We start from the raw sequence: 22,694 nt of genomic DNA, 5'->3' as shown, positions 1-22,694 counted from the left end.
GGGGGGGGTCAGAGGTACGCTGATAATGGTCCAAATAAGTGACTTTAGTGCAAGAAAAACGAAGATTCAAAAGTTGTTGTCTGTCATACACCAGCAGAGAGTTGATGTCACAGATGTGAAATGCAAAAAACAAAAATAATCCGAACACCATCAGCAGAGGTGGATTGCAAGCCATGTACACGGGCGCCATCTTACTGGAAGTAATAAGACCCGCCTCACATTCAGGAAATCCAGTTCATAGTTTGCAGCCAGCTACAACGTGAGGACTGAGTTAGCAGCACTGTGGCTAACAGCTAACAACTTTTCATCTAAACATGTCCGCTGTGTGGAAGTATTTTACACTAGAAACACCACAAAACAAGACAGCATCGTGCCACATTAAACCGCGGTAAAGTTAGTTTTACGATGGACATTCGAACTCAGCGGGCTTCAGCGGGGCGCTGCTCTTTGCTCAAGCAGAAAGAGGCGACTCGACCCCGGCCAGCCGCGTCCAATCTGCCCCGCTCAGTCTACCCGTCTCCGAGGAGGGACAGACTGAGCGCGGCTGCCCCAAATCAGGCTGCTTGCTTCGGATTGAACAAGAAGTAGACATCGCTGAAACCACGGAGCTCAAATGTTTACAAAGACTTCATCATAATTAATGACCAACCACTATCAGTTGTAGAAAACAAAGGATTTCACAGCTTGATACTTGCAGCCAAGATATAGTTTACCCTCCAGGAGATATTTATCAGTACAACAGTAAACAATCATAAAAAAACATGATTTGAAAATTATATTAAAAACAAAAACCGCTACATTATAAAGTGATGTAAAATACTAAAAACGGGAACATGTCTGTTGGTTTATGCCATGAACTTAGCAGATGTTTGAAGCCATTTAACATTTAATTTAATTTAATTCATTCATTTAAAAGAAACAAAATTAGAAAAAAATCATGAAAAAGAAAACATTAAATGAAAAGAGTGCAGAAAGAAGAAAAAAATTCTTATATCTGCCCCTTATTTAAAAAAATAAAATAACTTTAAACAATCACTTAAAATTAATCACTTTAATATCCACTTTAAAGCTAGGAATAAAAAGAAACATGTTTTGTGTTAGCAGAATTTAATGCTAACTTTAAAACTTATCCAAAATTAATAAAACTTACCTCAAGTTGCCTTTTTGGACATGCATGAATATATTTGTACAAATTGTACTTGAGAGGAGATTATTACAGCCTCATATAAAATCAATGATGATCATGATATCGGAACTGGATCGGTATCGGCCGATATTCAGACTTGGGTATCGGGATTGGATCAGAAGTTTAAAAAAGTGGATCGGTGCATCCCAAGTTTTATTGTCTTATTTCAAGCAACACAGTCTCCTCTGCTCTGTCACAGCAGCGCCCTCTAGCAACAAAAAGTCAGAACAGCAACAAAACAAATGCATTCACCAGCTCAACACTCACGCAGCATCCTGTAATCCGCTCTGATTAAGAAAACCTTGAGGGGAATTCTGATAAAGAGTTTATTAAGACTTTTAGCCAAAGAAGCAAAAGAATAAATAAATACTTGTTATCCAGGAGGTCTTAGAGCTTGGCCGTGGATGGGTCGTCATGCTCAGACTATCAGATGTATGCAGACAAAGTTGTCTAAATAACACCCGAAGGTGGTCTGAGGGGAAACATTTTGAATGCTCGAGGCTGTCCAGCCCTGTTTATAGCTCTGTGAATGCAGTCCGATCTACTTACCATTTTTACCAGCAGGTCTGAACAGCCATGGTGGATGTGTGAGATTAAAACGCTCGGATCACATTCAGAGACGGTGTCAGACTTTTGTTGCCACGGTTTTGCAACGTTGTAAAGTCTGATGGGTCTTAATGGTTATCAACAGTACACACACTGAAAGATGAAACGTAAATTAAAGGATGAAATACTTCACTTTTAAGTAACTTCATCGTAAAGTGGTTAAAAGCAGAGCAGTTTGAAGCTTCAAACTTTAGTTTGAAACATTGCAACATTTTTAATTTTTAATATTAAATTTCACACTGAATTGATTCATCCATTACTTTCAGTTTTACACTTTTTTTAGACACCAACTAAAAGTCTTTCTAAATCATAGTTAGGACAACCGTGCGTTAGAGGGTAAGAAAAGATCACAGTTAAACTTTTGTTAAGATGCTTTATAACGTTACTCTAGAGCAGGGATGGGCACAAAAATTTTTTCCCAGAAGGCCAAATTAAGGTATTTAAATCAATCGAAGAGCCACATAGAGAAACTGTAAATAGATTTTCTTTAAGACAAATAATCTGGAACACTTCTTTCAGGCTTTACCTTGTTGTAATGAAGTGCATGCTTGATTTAAAAAAACGTTTCCTCAATACTCTAGGAATATGACATGTTCTTTGTAAAACAGCTTGAGACAATATGTTTGCTAGCATAAACGTAAAAAAACAACACCATGCACTTTCTTTTTTGAGTCTTTAAGGTTCAGTGCTGGAAACACGACGACTTCAGGAAAAAGTTTTGGCATTTCTTAATCCAAAACTTTTTGATGTAAATTTAATGATGTAAATGTCCAAGATGTTTAGTTTAGACTTAAGTTTCATTGATAAAATGCAGATTTTCATCAACTTATTTAAAAGTTGTTTTCAATTAAGTATATTGAGGGCCGGCTAGAGATTGTCCAAGGGCCACTTTTGGCCCCCGGGCCATATATTGCCCACGTCTGCTCTAGAGTCACAGCTGACACTTTCATTTATTTATTTTACCTGCTCTGCTAAAACAATGACACTGTTATGAAATGTATGTATTTATGAAAAACTAATAAAACTAAAGTTAGTGTAAATCTTCTGTAATTTAATTCCTCACTTAACTCTTTATTATTAATAACGACATAAACGGCATCACAGTCTTTTTGAAATTCTAGTCACTTTAATATCAAAAATACATGTATCTATTAAGCACTTTTTTCTATAGTTATAATAAAGTCATGTTGCAAAACAGTGCAGTGTGCTGCTCACATAAGAACCGGAGGGATTTTATTTACGAGTTGAGCAGCTCTCAGTTATTCCTCTGATGTTGAGCCTCACAACAGCTCGGCATTGTGGGTCAGATTTCACCGGGCCAAAGGTCAGACGTTTCAACAGGTCTTTAAATTTGTTTATTTCCACTACAACACGATCTGAGAGCAACGTTAAAAATTACACACATTTTGCAAAACAGATCTTGTAAAGTTGAACTTTATTATCAGTAGTATGAATAATTAAAATTATAATGTTGTTGGTAGATGAAGCTAACAGCTGTCGTGAGAAAATGTGTGTAGACTTGGGCTGACTCTGAAAGTTTATCAGTTAGGTGTACATTAAATTGCTACTTTCTGAAAGATTCAATAAAATTGGTCCATTGAGTCATAAAATATTTTGCTAACAGACAAACAGGAGAGACTTAACAGTACTAAAGTTTTAAACAGATCTCAGATTTATTGCACTCGTCACAGTATATGTAAGGGATGGCTCTCAACTACTACCACTCCAAGTTATTCTCTCAATATCTGTGAAAGGTACTGAGGTATAGATATTTTGTGTTGGCTAAGGTTGACTAGCTGTTTTAGGGTGCAGGTGAACAGGGTGCAGGTGTAAGAGGGCGTGGCAGGGCTGGCTGCTGAAGCAGAAACTGAGTGAACGATGAACAAATACAAGACTCCAGCTCAAATCAAACAAAAACACAGATCCTGTGTCGTTTTATCTCATACCCAGATAGTTGTGACTAAAAGGAGCATCTCCCAAGACACAATAGTTAAAAAGTGTTTATTTACAAGAAGTGAATAAGGAAACACTAGAACTGCAACCAGCACGGTGGCGCAACTGGTAGAGCTGCTGCCTCTCAGCGAGCAGGTCCCTGGTTCAAACCCCGGTCCAGGGGCCTTTCTGGGTGGAGTTTGCATGTTCTCTCCGTGCATGCGTGGGTTTTCTCTGGGTACTCCAGTTTCCTCCCACAGACCAAAAGCATGCATGTTAGGCTGATTGGTAACTCTAAATTGTCCCTAGGTGTGAGTGAGAGAGTGAATGTTTGTTTGTCTCATTTGTCTCTATGTGGCCCTGTGATGGACTTGCGACCCGTCCAGAGTGTACCCCGCCCCTCGCACAGTGATTGCTGGACATGGGCACCAGCGACCCCCGTGACCCAAAATGGAATAAGCGGGCAAAGAAAATGGATGGATGGATGGATAGAACTGCAACCTGGGTGGGAGGGACTGGAACCTGTAGGAGAAGATGGTTTTCTCACAAGTGTTAGGGACATCAATGTGGTCAGGAACACGACTACCAGTTGGCAGGTAATGCAGCATCAAGGAGAACTCATCAATGACCAAAAAATTTAATAAAATCATTGTAATGTAACTTTGATTGTTGATATGTGCTGCTGACTATCCATGCTGCTGATTATCCATGCTGCTGATTATTTCATGCTGCTGTATTCATGCATTCGTACTCACCCGCCCACAAAGACTCATGTTCGTGCTGCTGTTGTTCGCTGTATTGTTTTGCACTATTAGTGTTTAGTGTATATCTTAGATCCTTATCTACTGTTTTTTTTAAACACTTTATATTTTTGCTATTGTTGGATGTAACTGGGATCCTGTGTACACAATTTAGTTCCACTTCATGTACTACATGAGGAATGACGATAAAGAACCTTGACCTTGAGAAGTCATCACTGTCATTTATACGCCTACAGCTCATTAGTGTAATGATCCACAGGTCTGAGCCTGTTGGTGCCATCTGGTGTAGAAGAGCTGTAGAGAGAACACTGGAACCAGTGACAAAATCATAAAACACGTATCAAAATTTAAAGGATCCTTCCCTGAATTGTCTCAAAAGGTTTCCATCTAAAGTCTCTTGTGACAAAGGCAATTGTATTTTATTTAGTACGTAAAATGCAAACAGAGCAAAAAGTACAAACAACTTTTGAGATAGTTAAACATGTAAGAATGGTTAAACCGTGCAGAAAATAATTCAATTCAATTCAGTTTATTTATATAGCGCCAAATCACAACAAAGTTGTCTCAGGACTCTTTACAGAAACATTCACATACATAAAAGCCAATTTGTAAAGTTCTCTATCTAAGGAATCCAGCAGACAAGTTGAATCGTGGCTTCGTTGCAGTCTCCCATCCTGTTGTCTTTCCACTGTTGCACAGTGGCAACAGTGGAAAGGAAAAACTTCCTTTTAACAGGAAGAAACCTCCAGCACAACCAGGCTCAGGACAAGTGGCCATCTGCTTTGACCGACTGGTTTGAGAGGACAGGAAGGAGAGACAGACGAACACAGAATGGTGGGTCCAGGTATAAGTCCAGGTGTATCTGAAAGACAAAAAAAAACACATGTTAAGGATAGAAAAAATAATTACAAATACAAAACAGGTTGATCAGAGTAAGTAAAGACAGAAGTAGAGTGAAAAAGTGTGGTAAAAAAATAAAAGAAAGGTCCTAAAGCAGGCTAATTAAACATAAAATCGGTTTATAAAAGGAAGTTCTTTAGCTGTGATTAGTTTCAAAAGTGACTCGAGGAAGAACTGTTCCACCCTGGACAAAAAATGCACAATATTTACAGTTCCAAGAAATAACTAGGAGTCATTTATTTTATTAATTTTTATTATTATTAATGGTTATTTAACCAGGCAAAACCCACTGAGCTCACAGAGGCTCGGGCCTGAAAGCAGCCTAACATGCACGTTTTGGGACTTTAAGGGGTTAAAGTTCACCGATGTAGCAGGGAGTCTGATTGGTCAACACTTCAGAGACGAGAAAGTGGATTTTAAATTGAATCTTGAATTTTATGGGAAGCTGTGTAGTCAGATAAGAACTGGAAGGATGTGAGAATGAAACAGGATCTTGGCGTAGTCTTACAGCTGAAATTCAGACGGTCTGTTAACGGGAAAACTCCTCTCAGCTTCAAGGTGAATAACAAGCATTGCAATCATCTAGTTGTTGTGAAAAAGAACGAAATACAAAATGAACATACTTGTTAAGTAACACTTTTCGGCCAGATTTTTAGACCTGGTTTTGTTTTCTGACAACAAAACAGATTAAAAAAAAAGGTGATTCCTTGAACTCGCACGCCAAAGTTTCAAAGATCATGACTGAATCAGAATTTATAGAATCATTGCTGCAGTGTCACAAAAAACTATACTGTTTTAATCTACTAGTGTCGTTTTTAAACTTAATTTCTGAATTTCCTTCTCCTCTGTCTTGTCTCAGGAGGTCGTGGAGGAGCTGGACGCAGGTATAAATGTCAAAGACAACTCCACCTTTGTCAGCAAATGGGACATAGCCAGCGCCTTGTTTTTCTCAGGGACTGTCATCACAACCATTGGTAATACGTTTCAGAAGACCCAGGAACACAACATGTTTTTTAAAAAGCCCTTGGAAATATGTAATTGTCCTTTAAATTAACCACTCCTCCACTTGTCGCCTGGCATGTACAGGGTTTGGAAACATCTCCCCGCAGTCAGACGGAGGGAAGCTGTTCTGTATTTTCTACGCTCTAGTGGGAATCCCGATGTTTGGTATTCTACTGGCTGGAGTCGGAGACCATCTGGGTACTGGCCTGAGGAAAACCGTTGCCAAAATAGAGACCCTCTTCCTGGTCAGACCATTAAATGTTAATTTAAATGTTGCGTTAAATGGTAGTTCCTTGAATGAATGACATCACACAGATTTTTTTTTTTCACGGCTGACAGAAGTGGCGCGTCAGTCCCACCATTGTGCGTGTGATCTCAGCCATCCTGTCCATCCTGCTGGGTTGCCTGGTCTTTGTTGCAGTGCCTACTCTGGTTTTTCAAAGAGTGGAGAACTGGACCTTACTGGAATCTGCCTACTTTGTGGTTATCACACTGACCACAGTGGGCTTTGGTGACTATGTTGCAGGTAAACCATAGCGCACAGGCTCTGAAAGTTAAAACACAGTACTGACGATGATAATCACCTCACCATAAACCTAAAATGATAATGATTAAAGGTATAGAAGTGTGTAGTAACTTGGCATCAGAGAAGATGTTAGTTTAATATTAATTTGTCTTCCAGAGCCCAGGAGGCAGGGCACTTTAAAACAGTCAATAACATTTACGCTGGACATTTCTCTGTTTGTGCAACACAACTAAAGAACTATAAATTGCTATAAATCCCTTGTTTTGATGCTTTATATTTTTTTCAAATGTATTTACTCCTCTGTAGGTAAGCAGCAGATGTAACTTAATTAGTTATCCATAAATATTACCATCAGACATACAGCATTAAGTCCATTTAGCACAGACAACATTAATTATTCAAAATGATTTACATGAGGAGATGAATTATTGATTTCTTTATCCATTTTTCTGCTAAACAGTATCCCCTTTTCTAAAGTATTTAGTTTCTATGGATGGACTGCTTTCATTCAGAGTGTATTTGTCTATAAAGGGGACAAACGTGAGGAGATTGACCCCAGTGAAGACCACTGGAACTACCTCTGGAGAAACCACCTGTACAAGCCTCTGGTGTGGTTTTGGATCCTGCTGGGTCTTGCATACTTCGCATCCATCCTAACAATGATTGGTAACTGGCTTCGGGTTTTGTCAAAGAAGACCAGAGCTGAGGTACTTCCTGTTTGATCATCTTGTCCTCTTTACTTCTTCATCTTCATTCTTTTTTAATTTCCCTGATGGAATCTTCCCAAGGGATCAATAAAGTTTTATCTAACCTAATCACCACTGATTTATCCAGGGGTAGTAATAGTAGTCCCGTGATTATCATGGAGATTATGTTCCACACTCTCGCAACAAGTGAAAAACTGGTGACGAGTGAGGAGAACCCCGAGTAGGACGGGTGCCCCTTCTGCGGGTTCATAACCTGGATGTGTGGAGCTTGTGGGGGTCTGGCATTTTTTAAACAAGTATTTAAAGATTACCTTTCCACTAAGAGTGTTCAAGCACCCGTCCTCAGCATCCTTTCTCACTGCCAGGTGAGAAGAGGAGGCTGAAGGAGGGGAGAAAGGAGGAATAAAATCTGCATGGGAAGCACGTGCTCTCACCATAGACTCATATGGTTTTTATGTGTGAGGAGTGGAGGATTGGTGTCTTTTAAACATTTGTTTAAAATTGACCTTTCTACCCAGAGTGGAGGATATACTGTACGTAAAAGAGGACTGACAGGGGAGTTCTGCCTGTCAGCGTGGAGGATTCTGCTCTTTGAGTGAAGTTTGTGTTTTATTTCAAAACCTTCACACATGAAATTACACACATCCTCCCCAAACCGTCATTTCTTCTGCTGTCTTCTCTGCATCTCCTGGGGCGGGTTGGACCAGGAACACGCCAGTTGTCGACCTCTGCCGGCTCTGGTTCGCTGTGGGGACCGCAGAGGCTGTCCTCTGGGAACGGTGGTGGCGGGGGGCCCCGAAGACATAGCTGCGGCTGTGTGGCGTCTCTGCAGCTGATGCTGATGTCTGTCGTCTGAAGAGGATTGCAGCTAATCCAGGACCAACTGGAAAATGTGGGCTGAATAGTTCGTCCGGACTAACAGGGACTTCCAAACGACTCCTTCTTAATCTCATCTGGATGGATGACCAATTTTTTAAAAACACATCTGCGCGTGCAACACTTGTCGCTGACAGGAGAGATGGCGAAGCAGAGGAGGTGAACCATGGCACCTTTAAGACAGTTTAAAGGATTACCGTTTCCCTCTGTGTGCACGGTGTGTGTGAGTAAAGACAGCAGGATCGGATGACCTGTCTGTGAGAAGGCTCTGCTCTTAGAATGATGTTGGCATTTTATTTAAACTTCCAACAACATTGTCATCACAGCCCCCCCCCCCCCCCATCATGTTAGACATGCCCCTGGAGCTCCGTCTGGCAAAAGAAGCTGTGTGACCGGGTTCTGCTGCTTAGGTGGGACTCGGGGGGACGACACCGCTGCAGTAGCGGAACATCGCCCAAATCATGGCGCGAGCAGCGCATGGAATGCTAACACTAGCGTAAACACGTGGTCGCTCCAGCTCTCTGAGACGTGCACTGATATTCTGTCAGTGAATCTAGCTGAGAGCTGGTCGTTGGGGAAAAGGGCGGATGGCCGTCATTCGACATGTCGAGCCGCTCTAACCCCGGAAAAAACAGCCGACAGGCTTGGCTCGAGAGGAGAAACAGGTGTTCTCATCTTCAGCGGTTGGGAGGCTGCACCTGACATTACACCGACACGCTAGAACGAGGTCAGGCTGAGTCACTGCAGCCAGAGAGCGAGGCGGCTAAATGTTCCGCCAAGTCTAGGTTGGAGCTAATGGCTCCGGCACAGCTAGGTCTAGCGTTAGCCACTCCTGAATGTTGGGCAGAACACGTACGAGCGTACCAAAACGCTGGGAAGGAGAAACAACCTGTCAGCGGCAACCATGTTTCCAGCTCTCTAACTGGGGGGGGGGGGTGAGGCCGATCGCTAACTATTGGAGGCAGAAACGTCCAAGACTTGCCTTGCTCCTAAAGAAAAAATGAAAGCCTGCCTGCGTGTTCTGCTCCGGTGCAGATGTGCAGGCTGAGCCGTTCGGAGCTGCAGACAAATCCCATCCGCTAACATCTTCTTAGTTTTTCATGTGCTGCTTCGCTGGCTGAAGAAAATGGGGAGCAGATCTAGGGACCCGTACACTATTTATGCGGTCTAGTGGTGGGGCCCACACAGTGGGTGGGCGTGGACTGGAGTTTTTTCAGTGTTGCGCGCTGCACGCGGGGTGAGACCCAAATGTGTAGCTTAAAGGGCAAGCCCATATGAAATAGAACGCTGTATTTATTTTAGTATTTATATATATTTAAGGCTTTATAAACCCTTCCCACACTCTTGCAATGTTCTAAACTCTTAAACCTACATCGTTTTCATAACATACGTATATGTACTGCACAGTACTGCAAAGTTTTATACGGGTACTCACCAGCCTTGATTCGGTTCTGATCGGCTCTCTGCAGCCATTGAGCACCAGATGCTTTTGGAGATAGCCGGACCTTCGGACAGCCACCACAAAACCACACAATGGTCCTGATCATGTCCAAATAATCCAGAGGGATCTGGATGAAAAAAGTCCAGGTGAGCTCCGGAGAAGACACCGGACCTCCAAGCAACGCCTCCCCACTCGAGAGGCTTCATGGTAGAGTTTTGATTTCTGACCCGAGCCTGACCCGACCCAACTCGAAATATGGGCCAGGTTGGGCCAAAATTATGTGTTTGATGGGCAGGCCGGGTCGGGCTCTGGCTTCTGATGCGCTTTTACGAATCATACAGCACAAAGAAAACTAAATAAGCATGGATAATAGAAAATTGTGTTAATCTACTTGTAGAGGATGCGACAGAAATAAAATACAGTGCAGCAATTAATCAGACTGTGAAGAGAGTAGTGCTGGCTCATTGCACAACTGCGCATGTGGCTCTATGGGGTGCTGTTTGTAAAGTTACCCAGTCAAAAATTAACAGCAACATTTTGGTTTATTTAGCCTTTCAAAAGGATTTTTTTTTTTATCAAAGTCATATTTCCACCAAGTCATTCATACATTTATAAATGTCATAGTTCCAAACTAAATATTTAATTTACAGGCTAAATATTTAGTTTACAAACTAAATACTTTGCTTGCAAGTTAAATATTTAGTTAGCAAGCTAAATATTTAGCTCCATACTAAATATTTAGTTTACAAACTACATGTTTATGTCCAAGATAAATGTTTAATTTGCAAACCAAATATTTAACTTGCAAGTTAAATATTTAGTTAGTGAACTAAATAATTAGGTATAAATTAAATATTTAATTTCCAAGCTAAATATTTATTTTCAAAACTAACATTTCATTTCCAAACTAAATATTTATTGTCCAAGCTAAATATTTAATTTCTAAACTAAACATTTAATTTCTAAACTAAACATTTAATTCCTAAACTAAACATTTAATTTGTAGTTTGTAAATTAAACATTTAGCTTGGACATAAACATTAAGTTAGTCAACTAAATATTTAGTTGACAAACTAAACTAAAACTAAACTAAACTAAACAAAATATTTAGTTTGGAACTATGACATTTATAAATGTATGAATAACATGGTGAAAATATGACTTTGACAAACTTTAAAACTATCATGTCAAACTGATTTGCTTACAAAAGCAGTAAAAGCTTAATTAAAATGACATGTTGGGTTTGCTTCGGGTTCGAGCGTCTAATTACAGTTAATTAGTTGGGTCGGGTCAGGCTCGGACACAGTGCCTATTGGCTCGGGCCAGGCTGGGTCGGATGTTTTAGGCCCGAATGCAACTCTACTTCATGGGCCAGCAAGCAGCACTCAGACTGACCGATGAGGCTGGAAGTAGTCCTGGTCCAATTTCTGGTCGGCTCTGTACGGCTCTCTGCATCCACTGAGCACCGAAGTTACTAGGACTGAACCTTTTGGTCAGATTCAGATCAGATCAAAACTTTCCCTCCATTTCGACAGAAAGCAGCAGCGGGAAGCACTGTTGGCCTCTGGGTAGTGTAGTTATTTTGACCGGCAAAACAGTATAGGCTTATTGAAAGAAAACTACAAAATAGTGGCGCCTGTCCGAGGTATTTTTTTCATTAACTTTTTATCTCATGCCATCCAAATCATTTGAGTAATGTTAAAGTTGACAATTGTTGAAAAAACGTAAAAGAGCGAGTCCGCAAAAGTCAAACCACGAAGTAGCAAGGGACTATTGTACTGGGGATGTGGACCCTGGATTGATTTTTTTTTAGGGGGTCCTCCTATAATGTCAAAAGTACCACGAGCATCTCACTGCATGTATGTGTACTTTTATTTTTTTTATTAAATCAGCTGTGTGGAAACGTTTTGCTGTGATCTACAGTAACAGTAGAGAGCAATAGATGGGGTATGGAAAGTCAAATGGGTCAAAACACGTGACGTAACCACGTGTATTTAACAACTAGCACTAATTTAGTTGCACGGTCAAATTTTATTTTGCATTTTCACAGATGTTCAGTTCTGTACTGTCTTCTATTTTGCATCAACTCTAGCAACGGTGGTTTATTTGGTCTTTGAAGGATACTGTCTGTTTAAAAAAAAGAAAAGAAAAATCAGGATTTTGTATTTTTTCCTTGTGCTGAACACCTGAGTTTAAATTTGTATGAAATATTCAAAAGGCATAATAAGACAAAGATTGTAAAATATGTCCTCCCCATCTTCCAGATGGAGGAACTGCGAGCTCACGCCACTGACTGGACTCAGAACATCCACCATATGTCAGTGGACTTTCACATCCCAGGAAAAATCGATGACCCGTTCAAACGTCGCAGGCGAAAGCGCCGCCACGGCCAGCGCAGCCACGGTCACAGCACATCAGCCAACGGGGCCCCCGAGGGGCCAGAAGAGCAGCACGAGAACGGATCAGAATCTGGCACATACTCCTCCTCTTATTCTTCTTCAGAATCTGAGTCTGGATCAGAAGCAGGCTCTCAGGCCACTCAGACCGACCGAGTTCCTGAGGAGAAAACCAAGGAGGAGCTTCCTCCAGATGCTCACATGTCACAACCTTTGGACTACTTTGGGGAAAACCTTGCCTTCATTGACGAGTCCTCAGATGCTCAGAGTGCTAGACTACATGTGGATCCCCTGGTCGATCCGAAACAACCCAACTCTCGCCACGCAAAGAAAAGACGCCACAGAAGACCCGTTCATCGGAGGAGCCCTAAAACCAAACGCTCCATCGACAGACAGCAGCCCAACGGAGACGCAAAGCCTGTTCAAGATCTTCCAGTGAAGCCTCAAGACTGACACTTATAAGTCCTGTCAACTTTATCCTGTAAACAGAAAGGTTCATGCTTAATTAAGATGAAAACATGATGTTGGAGCCTTAACCTTAGCGTGGTTTGCTGTTTTTGCCTTTAGCATGTGTGTATGCCTCAGTCTAATGATGAAAAGTGTTTGATGGCAGTGTTCTCATGTTTTGTGAGGGGTTACTGCTCTCTATTGGGCTAAAGCTGTATTGCACTATCACTGTGTCAAACTCATTTATGTACTAATCCAGAAACTACAACCAAAACCCGTGCAATCAGAATGCTTAGTTTGCAAAGTGGGTGCTAATTTCTGAGACCGTTACTCTGGAATCCTGCCAACAATTAAACGGGTAATAAACATGCACTTGATTGTATATTATTTTGTAACATCAAAGTTCTTGCTCAATAATCCAGGTAAAAAAATCCAGCAAAGTTCAGTCAGGTCATCTTGACATTTTTTTTTAGATGTTTCGCCCATCATCCAAAGGACATCATCAGTCTGAGGAGCCACAACAAATTAAGTCCCACGAGCAGCACACTCACATAGTGGGCCAACCAGTTTGCTGGTGATAAGACGGCTTCTGGGGCCCACCCTCTCCCCTGTCGACTCCTTTGAGGCAGCCATAATCATAGCCTGATGAAGTACTTTGGATGAAAGACGAAACGTCTCAACAAAAAAATTAACTGTCCAGATGACTGAACTTGGTTAGTTTTTTTGTAACAGTTTTTACAACATACTGTGTAACCGCATTATTTGTGTTTTGATTGCCAAGTTCATTAATCATAATGCATATAGTAAATAAAGTTTTTTTTTTAAAGGAAATGAAAACTTAAAATTCTTTGCTTTTTTTCTGATTTAAATATGTAAAGTTACAGACTTGAAAGCAGAAGCACGACAGCACACACTGTCTTTCCAACAAATTAGCCAAAAAATTAAAGGCATTTGTCTCTTTGTAATAGTTACTAAAACAGGTTCAATGATAACCAACATTATTTATGGTCTGTTTCATTCCCCCTTTGTGACAGGTTTCCACTGTAAACAGTCTTGTTTTGAAGAACAGGACTGTAGTAAAGGGACCCACATGCTACATAGCTTTGCCACTAGGATGGCTTCAAACAACACCGCCAAGGCCTCCCTCATACTGCAGGATGACCCCACTACAACATAAAAAGATGCCAGAAGGTCTTTGCAGGGTCTTGGGGATTTCTTTGCAGATGTGTGATGAGCTGTCATGGGTTCTGAACTTGCACAAAACCTTCTGTAGTGAATTTGTAAAGGTTTATTATGGTGGCAGCATATACTGTGGTAAATATGTGCACATGAAGTGGCCTGGCCATTGAGAATCTGATGAGGTTTAGCCAAGATGCGCTCATACCTAGGCTACAACTCCATCAAGACGCCACCACACTGGCAGCCCTCCAAGAAAGTTCTTGCAACACCCTTGGTGCAGTGGCTATGTACTTCATGTCCCGCTACCGCTCTTGCTACAACCAGGATTGGAATGCACTCTCATCGCATGGTTAAAAGGACCAATCCACTTCCTCCAGTCTAGTGTGCCAATAAATACTGTGCCACACTCAGCCCTCCCTTTAGTCATCTTTTGATAGCAAAACAAGATGGACTTGTTCTCATCATAGTCGGGCCTGAAAGATGGGTGGATGTGGCTGAGGTTCTGCTAAGAAAACTCCTTTACCTACAGTCTCTCATGCTACTGATGTCATGGAAACAACCATAAGGTGATCCCATGGTGGTGATGTTATCCTTCTGTGATGTAAGAAGATGCATTCTGATGTGGTCCTAGACAGTTGTGCTAAGTGGGGCCTAGTCTGTGGGCGTATTCAATCAAATTGTCATGTAGGGATGTCCTGCGGACATTCAAGGTGGGGTAATGGTGCACAAAACTGTATCAGGGATGCATACTTCAGCTGGGAAAACCTATGTGGCAAGTTCAAACAGCACAGCAGCTTCATGATTACATTCACATTGAAGGACCTTAACCAAATTCGTTGCAACCCAGACCCGTTCTAGTAGGTCATGGAGGTCGTGGAGAGCATAGCAGGGTCATCATCCAGTATGAAAGGGACCTAATATACAAAAATAAAAGCGTAGTTTTTGAAAAATTGCCACGTTCTGAAACTTTTTTTGTTGACCAGTTCAGAAAGATGTTGCCAGATTTTAAAAGCAAACAAGGTATTGAGAAGGTACCACTGAATACTCTTCGAGTCATCAGTCTGGCTCTTTTAAAGTGTGCTGAGACTTCTTAAGGTGATCCACGTAAGTGATACTGCAACGGAAACACAAGCTTGTTCCAGTCTGAAGAACGTGGCACCAAGGAAAAATGTGACCCCATTATCGAGGGTGGCTGCAGTTTTCTTGTTTGTTTATTAATATTTGAATAAAATAAAAAAAAACATCTTTATTATCGTCATAAAAGTCAGATTCATCTTGGACTTACTTTCCTCACCCTGAACACAACCAGCAGATGGCAGACACATGCCGATTCAGCAAATTCAGCTGTGTGGTATCATTCAATACATCATGTAGACTTTGATTTTACCTCTTTTGTTATTTTGTGAATTATTTGATGCGACACGGTTTAGAATCTCTGGTGTGGATATATTTTTAGTTCGACTCACTGAGACAGGAAGCACTGAAAAGGAGCAGAAACACGGAGTGCTTCTGTAATCCAGCCTTTGGAAAGAAGACACATTCCTGCAGGATATGCCTAAAGAAAAAGGCAGCATTCTGGCATTGCAATCAGGAAGTCAGGAGGGAGTGATGATGTGCAAAGGCAGTGGGTGACCTTTTCCTGGAGGACACACACACTCAGCTACTATAACGTCATCAGTTCTTCCACTGCAGCCTCTATACATTGCCACTAGAGGAGGAATGGTGGGCAGCGTTTGAAGTGCATGGCGCATGCTTGACCTGGATTCAAAAACAAAATCTGAATTAGAAACCATACATGGTGCTTCTTTAAGCCAGCGCTCAATCTGTGAACTGTTCCACATTTTCTAATTACTCAGCTGGGCATCAGATATTTTAACCAAAGCATCTACAGCAAACGAGTTAGTTATTTTACTGACGCAGCACTGTCAGCCTGAACACATCAACACTTCAAGGTTCTATGGTTCAGTTTGAGAAACAGCTGATTGTATTTGTAGACATTGACCTTATGGGTAATCATTAGAACGTAACATATACATATTTAAAGCTGACAGGGACTCGGTCTTTTTAACAGAAACGTTTCTAATGTCTGCTGCCTAAAGCAAAAATATGGGCTAAAATGTATTTGCATGTTTGTCTATTGGTAAAATATGTCATGGTCTATGTAACGGATTTGATTAAACTCTCATATGGTAATCATTGTATGAGCATCTACAACTTTTAAGTCAACTCAAAATGATTATTGTTGCTATTCCACCTTAGCAAACACAAAAATAGCTCAAACTCAGTCAGTTTAATAGATATTGAGAAAATATTTAGTGTGATATAAGCTAAAAGTTGCCACCAACACACCCTAACTTTGTCTAAAAATGTTAACATCAATCCAGTCTGTTAGCAAAATATCTCATGAACCGCTGGATAAATTGTAAGGAAAACATTCAGGAAGTATAAATTAGATGTACATAGGGCCTACCTGAAGGACATTTGGAGTCACCAAAATCTAAAACGTCTGCCACGGCTAATTGACTTTGGTCAACACAAAAATGTCTATAACTCAATTTTACAGAATATGAGCTAAATTTTGGTGTGGTAGTAGCTGAAAGTCAGTCACAACACATACTCTGAGCACTACTGCATGACTTGTTATAATGTTCTTTTCAAGGTTTAACCTTGAAGGGTTAGCTGTCAGTTTAAAACTTTTGGGGCGAAAGTTTCTTGGCACATTCTTTTTCTTTGTGCTCAGGTTTTAACTCCAGCTATTGTTTGAAGCTGGAGACCAACTGAAGCTCTGCATCCTTAAGGCTTCATCAGATAATGATCAAACCTTGAGGCTGTTTGAAACATGATTTTTTTTAAATCAATTGTGTAATCCATGACTCACTGATGCAGTCTTTTTTCCTGCACAATGGGTTATTTATAAAGCCCATCAGCCTACACCTGTCTGAGGTCACGACCTGCCATAAGGGGCACCCTGGGGACCCCAGCTAGCTCCCACGTGTTTCTCATCCTTCCTTCCTTCTTTACTAGTCTCGCACTGTAACGACACGTGTAAATAAACGGTGGAGCAGTAAAATCCTTATAAAACTCGTCCGGCTGTTTCGGAGAGGGTTGCGGGCTCTGCAGCAGAGGGGTTGGGATGCAGCCCCGCAGAGTTGCGGTGTCTGCGGCGGAGAGAGGGAACGACCTTGCCTCAAGGTCGCAAAGACAAGTCAGTTTTTTTTCTTTTTCTCTCGCGCGCGCCACAAAAACCAGGTCCTTTCTTCAACGAGCCTCGTGACCACACGAAGACAGGCAGCGCGCGAGGTGTTTCCGACCAGACTAATCATATTAAAGCTCTGATCAGAGCCAGATAACGCTGAGATGTCAGAGGAAATACGGACTTTAACCAGCTCGTGCTCCGACGAGCTCACACTCTTCATGTTCTGCCTTAATTTAACGCCAATTTAAGTCCAGACAAACTGGAAAAAAGCTTTTGGAGCAACTTTTCTCCTCCCTCGATGCCAGCTGTTGCCAGGCAGGCGTGTTGGGGAGAGCAGGGGCAGCCTATTTCGAGACGCGGAAGGTTACAAACGTAGAAACAAATCACCAATATAATAAGATATTTTGAAATATTTTTATGGTAGAGCCCCAGATAAAATCAACATTTTTGAAGCGAATCATTTTGAACAAATGGTAGTGAACTTTTTACCCCTTCTTGTCCTCTGTCCAGTCAGTGTAATATTGGACAGAGTCGGGTCAGTGTCATGAGACCAACAGCATGACCACAATTTCCACATGGGCCTGCGTGCTGCAAGGTGCTAATTATACAATTTAAGAAGTTACATAAATAATAACTACAGTATAGTAAATTATATATAGCTAAGCAGTTGTAACAATCTATACAAGTGGATAGAGTATAGGTGTTAACGTCATTCCTAATAAATTTGTGCAGCATTTTATCTAACAGATGAGTTTAAATAAGCAATTTAAAGCTGAGAACCTAAATCAATACACCTGTATACTCTTGGGAGTAAATTGGATTTGGTTAGTTTTCTTTATTTTTTAAATAGATACAGACTTTTTTCCACGCTGGTGATGGGGGAGCTGACGGACGTAACGAAGACGCAGCAGACGCAAATTGAAGCGCAAGGAGGAGAAAAAGCACGGGACTTACGTACGTCATTCAGCTCCGTCAAGCTAGCGAGAGCAAACGATGAGGGTGCCGGAAGTTACTTAGCTGAGTTTTCAAAACAAATTTTTTGTTCGTTTACTTTAGAAATGTTAACGATTTTCTGCATCTGCGTAACTCTAAGACACGTTAACGTAGTTGACTAAAACTAAGTTATATTCAACTTAGCTTTGATTTCACACTTAGGCTAGTCTGAAACAAAATTAAAACGTCTTGCGCGACGCTAACGTTTTGTTGTGAAAGGGTTTTAACCGGATGTTTTGTTTTCTCCTCTTCAAGGCTTGATGCTAAATATTGAAGCGTAGCCCATTTGTACTAGCCCAAATGGGAATTTTTCACGCCAGTGTACAGGACTGAACAACCGGTCCAAACATTGTGTCGCCGGTTATCACCTGACTTGAACGGTGACGGAGTTAAAATGTGATGCGGAAAAGCCTGGAGAGACTCAGACGGCGTCGTTATTTTAAACCAGGACTGGACTTTCTAGCCGCAAAGACTTGACAGACTGGCTGACAAAAAAGAACGCGATGGTTTTGCATCTTCCGGTAAGTGTTTTTGTTTTAGCCTCCACTTCCCTGCAGGTTCAGGCTTTCATTATTCATTTTTTCGGAACATGTCGCCGGTGTCTGTGAAAGCCTGGTGTGCATGCACGACTCACAGGAACTTCTCCCGGGCCGTGGTGTTAGTGGGGCTAAGGGGCACACATTCCTCTGAATAAATACTTTCATATAATTGTGTAATAATTTGCTGCTTTCTGTCCAGCTCGCATGCTGCGATTAACGGATTTCATGCACCTTTTTGTTTAATCATTTTAACATTAATATTCATAAATACAAAAAAGTACGTACATAGTACTTATTAAGCATAGTGTCTCAAGATAACTCAAAAGATAAATCGTGCATATGCAAATACCCCCCCCCCCCCAATCCCTGCACTTCCACAAGACTTTAACCTTTTTATGTGTTTTATCACCCAGAGTTCTCATTTCTTTAACACACTGAACTATGTAGTGACCGTGCCTGCTGGACCAGAACTGGGATCAGTGATCTAAAGGAATAATCCACTTTGGTAATTAACCTTTCACCGGTCCAAGATCAGTAGGCAAGGTCACCGCGGGGGGGCTGCTGTGTGCAGCTCCACAGTCAAACACGCTTTAATGTGCAGCCTGTATTTGTGATGCACTGGCAGTGACACCACCAGAGCCTCAGGCCAAACCAGAAGAAGAAAGCTTTCTGAAGAAGTAGTGCTCAATAAGTCAGGGGGTATGATTTTTAACAAAACATATCCCTTTCCCTTCTTCTTGTAAAAGAAGGAGATCAGATCACGTTCAAACATGAGAGCATCCTATTTTAACCTATAATTGAAATATTGCATGCAGTTTGTTTTAATTATTTACAGAGTTATGGCCAAACTTAAGCTTATGACTGCTTATGAGGGACAAGGTGTTGGCTTTACCCAGTCTGTCCTTCAAGCATTCCTGTGACTGTGACCTTTGGAGTGTGTCACGCTGCATTCAAGGGGGAGGGTAGTCAGGCAGCGTGGAGATTCTGTATAGGCGCACTGGGTTGTGTATATTTGGAAACAACCGGCAAAGGCGGTGATGTTCTTCCCTGCGTCTGTGTGTTTGTTTGTTTGTTTGTAGGTAGCAAAGATATCTTGGGAACAATTGGACCTATTTCTGAGAAACTCTCTCAAAGTAATCAACTGATTCACATTCGGTGTCAGCCCCATTCAAAATGGCCATCGCAGCTAAGCAACTTCTGCCAACACATGAATGGCGCTAACCCAGGCAGTTTTACGGATACTGATTTGAAGCTTGGTGTGGTAGTAGCTGAAGGTCTTCCTCAACACGTTGACCTTGCAGTATTGCGTGAGATTGTGCACAATGACATTTACTTTGGGAACCAGAAAACTGCTGTCTTTTTGCTAGATGTAGACACGCAGATGATTATTTCTTTTAAACGTGTAAATGAAAATATTGGTGTTAATCTGGCTGTGATTCTCAAAGTTATTTGCCTACTTTGCAGGTGTCCTGATAACTCCAGATTTGAACCTACAGCAAGAACATTAAACTGAGCTGCCATCAGGAGTGAGGACTAGATAGGTTTCAAGCTCCAGTTCACAAAACAGGTAAGCTTTTCACGTTTCCCAATTATGCTGATGAAATATTTGGTTTATAATCTATGCTTCAATAAGGATTATTGACCGTCAGACAAATCACAGCTGCTCCCTTCTGCACGGGTGCGCAACCTTTTAACTTTTTTTTCCCCCATAAAGTAGGTATTATGAAGAAATAATATGGTGAAAGATATATGCAAAGAAAAGTTTGTAGGTGTTCATTTTCTGGTTGTTTTAAGCTGACATGTTTAGGGCATCAGTGCAAGTATTTCTCTGTCTAAAATTAAATTTAAAAGAAGAAGGGAGCCATGAATACATCTGTCTAAAATAGTGGATCACAAATATTTCAGCTGTTGAGCCACAAAATAACAAGGGAAGTGACTTGTGACCCCATCTTTTGCTGGTTGAAGCATATTTATTCATCCATTGTTTTACCTGCTTCTACTTTCCGGGTCACGACGAACTGGTGCCCATCTCCACAGTCACTGTGAGAGAGCACACCTGTACATCTGTATTGGGGCGGCTGTGGCTGAATGGTTAGAGCAGTCGTACTCCACTGCAAGAGTTGGGGGTTCGATTCCACCAGCAGTCACATGCCAAAGTGACCCTGGGTAAGACACTGAATCCCTCATAGCCTCTGATGTGTGTCCCATCGGTGTATGAATGTGATAAAGCACTGATTAGTCTCTGTAGAGATCTAGTAGAGTGCTGTATGAATGGGTAAATGAGGGCACAGATTGTGTTGTAAAGAGCTTTGAGTATCTTGATAAGATAGAAAGGTGCTATATAAATACAGTTCATTTACAATTTACACCCTGGTCAGGTTGCCAGTCTATCACAGGGACATAAAAATACATATAAATAAATTGGTATGGTATGGTATGGTATAAAAAGACAAATGAGACACACAAGCATTCACACTCTCACACCTAGGGACAATTTAGAGTTACCAGTTAATCTTAAATGCATGTTTTAGCCCTGTGGGAGGAAATCTGAGTACTTGGAGAAAACCCACGAGTACACGGGGAGAACATGCAAACTCGACCCAGAACAGTTTCAGGCAGGGAGGCGTTCCTGCGACTTTCTCTCTGAAAGGCAACAGCTCTAACCACTACTCCACCGTTCTGCCTGCTTGGAACTAATGGTCTAAAAGACCTAATAATTCTGCAGCTGCACATTGTTTATTTTAGGGACCTGTATGCAGGTTGGGGATGATAACGCTTGGTGTAGCAGTAGAACATACTGGCCAGCTCAAGATAAAGAACCCTAATTGAAGGTGCAGAATAGCAATTGACTTGTTAACATTTATCAACTATACGTGGGTCACCGTTTGTGATTAATCTTCTGGATCCTCTGGCTTTCTGTTAAGGTAGTCAAACTGACATGTTGCATTTAAGGAAAAGATGGCATGTGAGAATTTGTAAGACCTTAAACACTAATATAAATATATAATGACAAATACAAGCACTGAGGGGCACATGGGTTATGTATGTTTAATCTGAATATGGACAATAAAAAAAAATGTAAGTGAGACATTACCTATAAAACTGCCATTATGCCATAAGTTTTACGTAGTTGTAAAATTTAGCACAGAGATGTACAATAACAGCTCTGGTTTATCAGCTATTACTAAACTCAATTCTATGAAAACATCATAATCCATAATCTAGGTCTCTCTTGTAAATGAGTCCTTGTGGCTCAATGGGACTAACCTGTTTAAAGGTTGAATGAATCCTCAGCACTGGCTCCCCTCAGGGCTGTGTGTTGGGCCCCCTCCAGTTCACTCTGCTCACATGCGACTGTGCTCCTACCAATCCAGGCTGTCATATTGTAAAGTTTGCAGAGATACAGCAGTGGTTGGATGCATCACAAACAATGAGTCCGGCTACCGTCAGGAGGTGGAACACCTGGTTCAGAAAGAACAACCTCCAAATTGATGTGAAGAAGGGTGTAACTGTAACTGGGACCCTGAGTACACAATTTCATTCCACCTCATGTATCACGTGATGCAAATGACAATAGTCACCTTGAACATTACTAGACTTTAACACGTGTTAATCCTTCAGCTTGTGCATGCGTATTGTGATTTCGTTGTGCTTTGGTGCATTGACAGTAGAGCTGCAGCTGATTCTGATTCGGGGCAGCACGGTGGTGCAAGTGGTAGAGCCGCTGCCTCTCAGCAAACAGGTCCTCGGTTTGAATCCTGGTCTGGGGGCCTTTCTGAGTGGAGTTTGCATGTTCTCTCCTTGCATGCATTGGTTTTCTCCATGTACTCCAGTTTCCTCCCACAATCCAAAAACATGCATGTTAGTCTGACTGGTGACTCTAAATTGACCATAGGTGTGAGTGAGAATGAATGGTTGTTTGTCTCAGACAATGCACCAGTCCAGGGTGTATCCCGCCCCTTGCACAGTGATTGCCGGACATGGGCACCGGCGACCCCCGTGACCCA

General features: G+C 41.5%; 1 protein-coding gene across 1 annotated transcript in view; it reads left to right on the top strand.

The window, feature by feature from the left end:
* Window positions 1-12,786, top strand: part of LOC119420272 (potassium channel subfamily K member 4) — a 21,631-nt gene extending 8,845 nt beyond the window's left edge. The window contains exons 4-8 of the mRNA XM_037687660.1: window positions 6,245-6,359; window positions 6,472-6,632; window positions 6,727-6,913; window positions 7,445-7,620; window positions 12,202-12,786. Coding sequence (XP_037543588.1) covers window positions 6,245-6,359; window positions 6,472-6,632; window positions 6,727-6,913; window positions 7,445-7,620; window positions 12,202-12,786 — 1,224 coding nt within the window. The remainder of the gene's footprint in view (window positions 1-6,244; window positions 6,360-6,471; window positions 6,633-6,726; window positions 6,914-7,444; window positions 7,621-12,201) is intronic.
* The last annotated feature ends 9,908 nt before the right edge of the window (window positions 12,787-22,694 follow it).

The sequence above is a fragment of the Nematolebias whitei genome, chromosome 14 (genome assembly GCF_014905685.2).
Source record: "Nematolebias whitei isolate Nwh7 chromosome 14, NemWhi1, whole genome shotgun sequence".
Lineage (NCBI taxonomy): Eukaryota > Metazoa > Chordata > Actinopteri > Cyprinodontiformes > Rivulidae > Nematolebias > Nematolebias whitei.
Note: the sequence above shows the minus strand (reverse complement) of the source record. Positions and strands in the feature narration are given on the sequence as shown.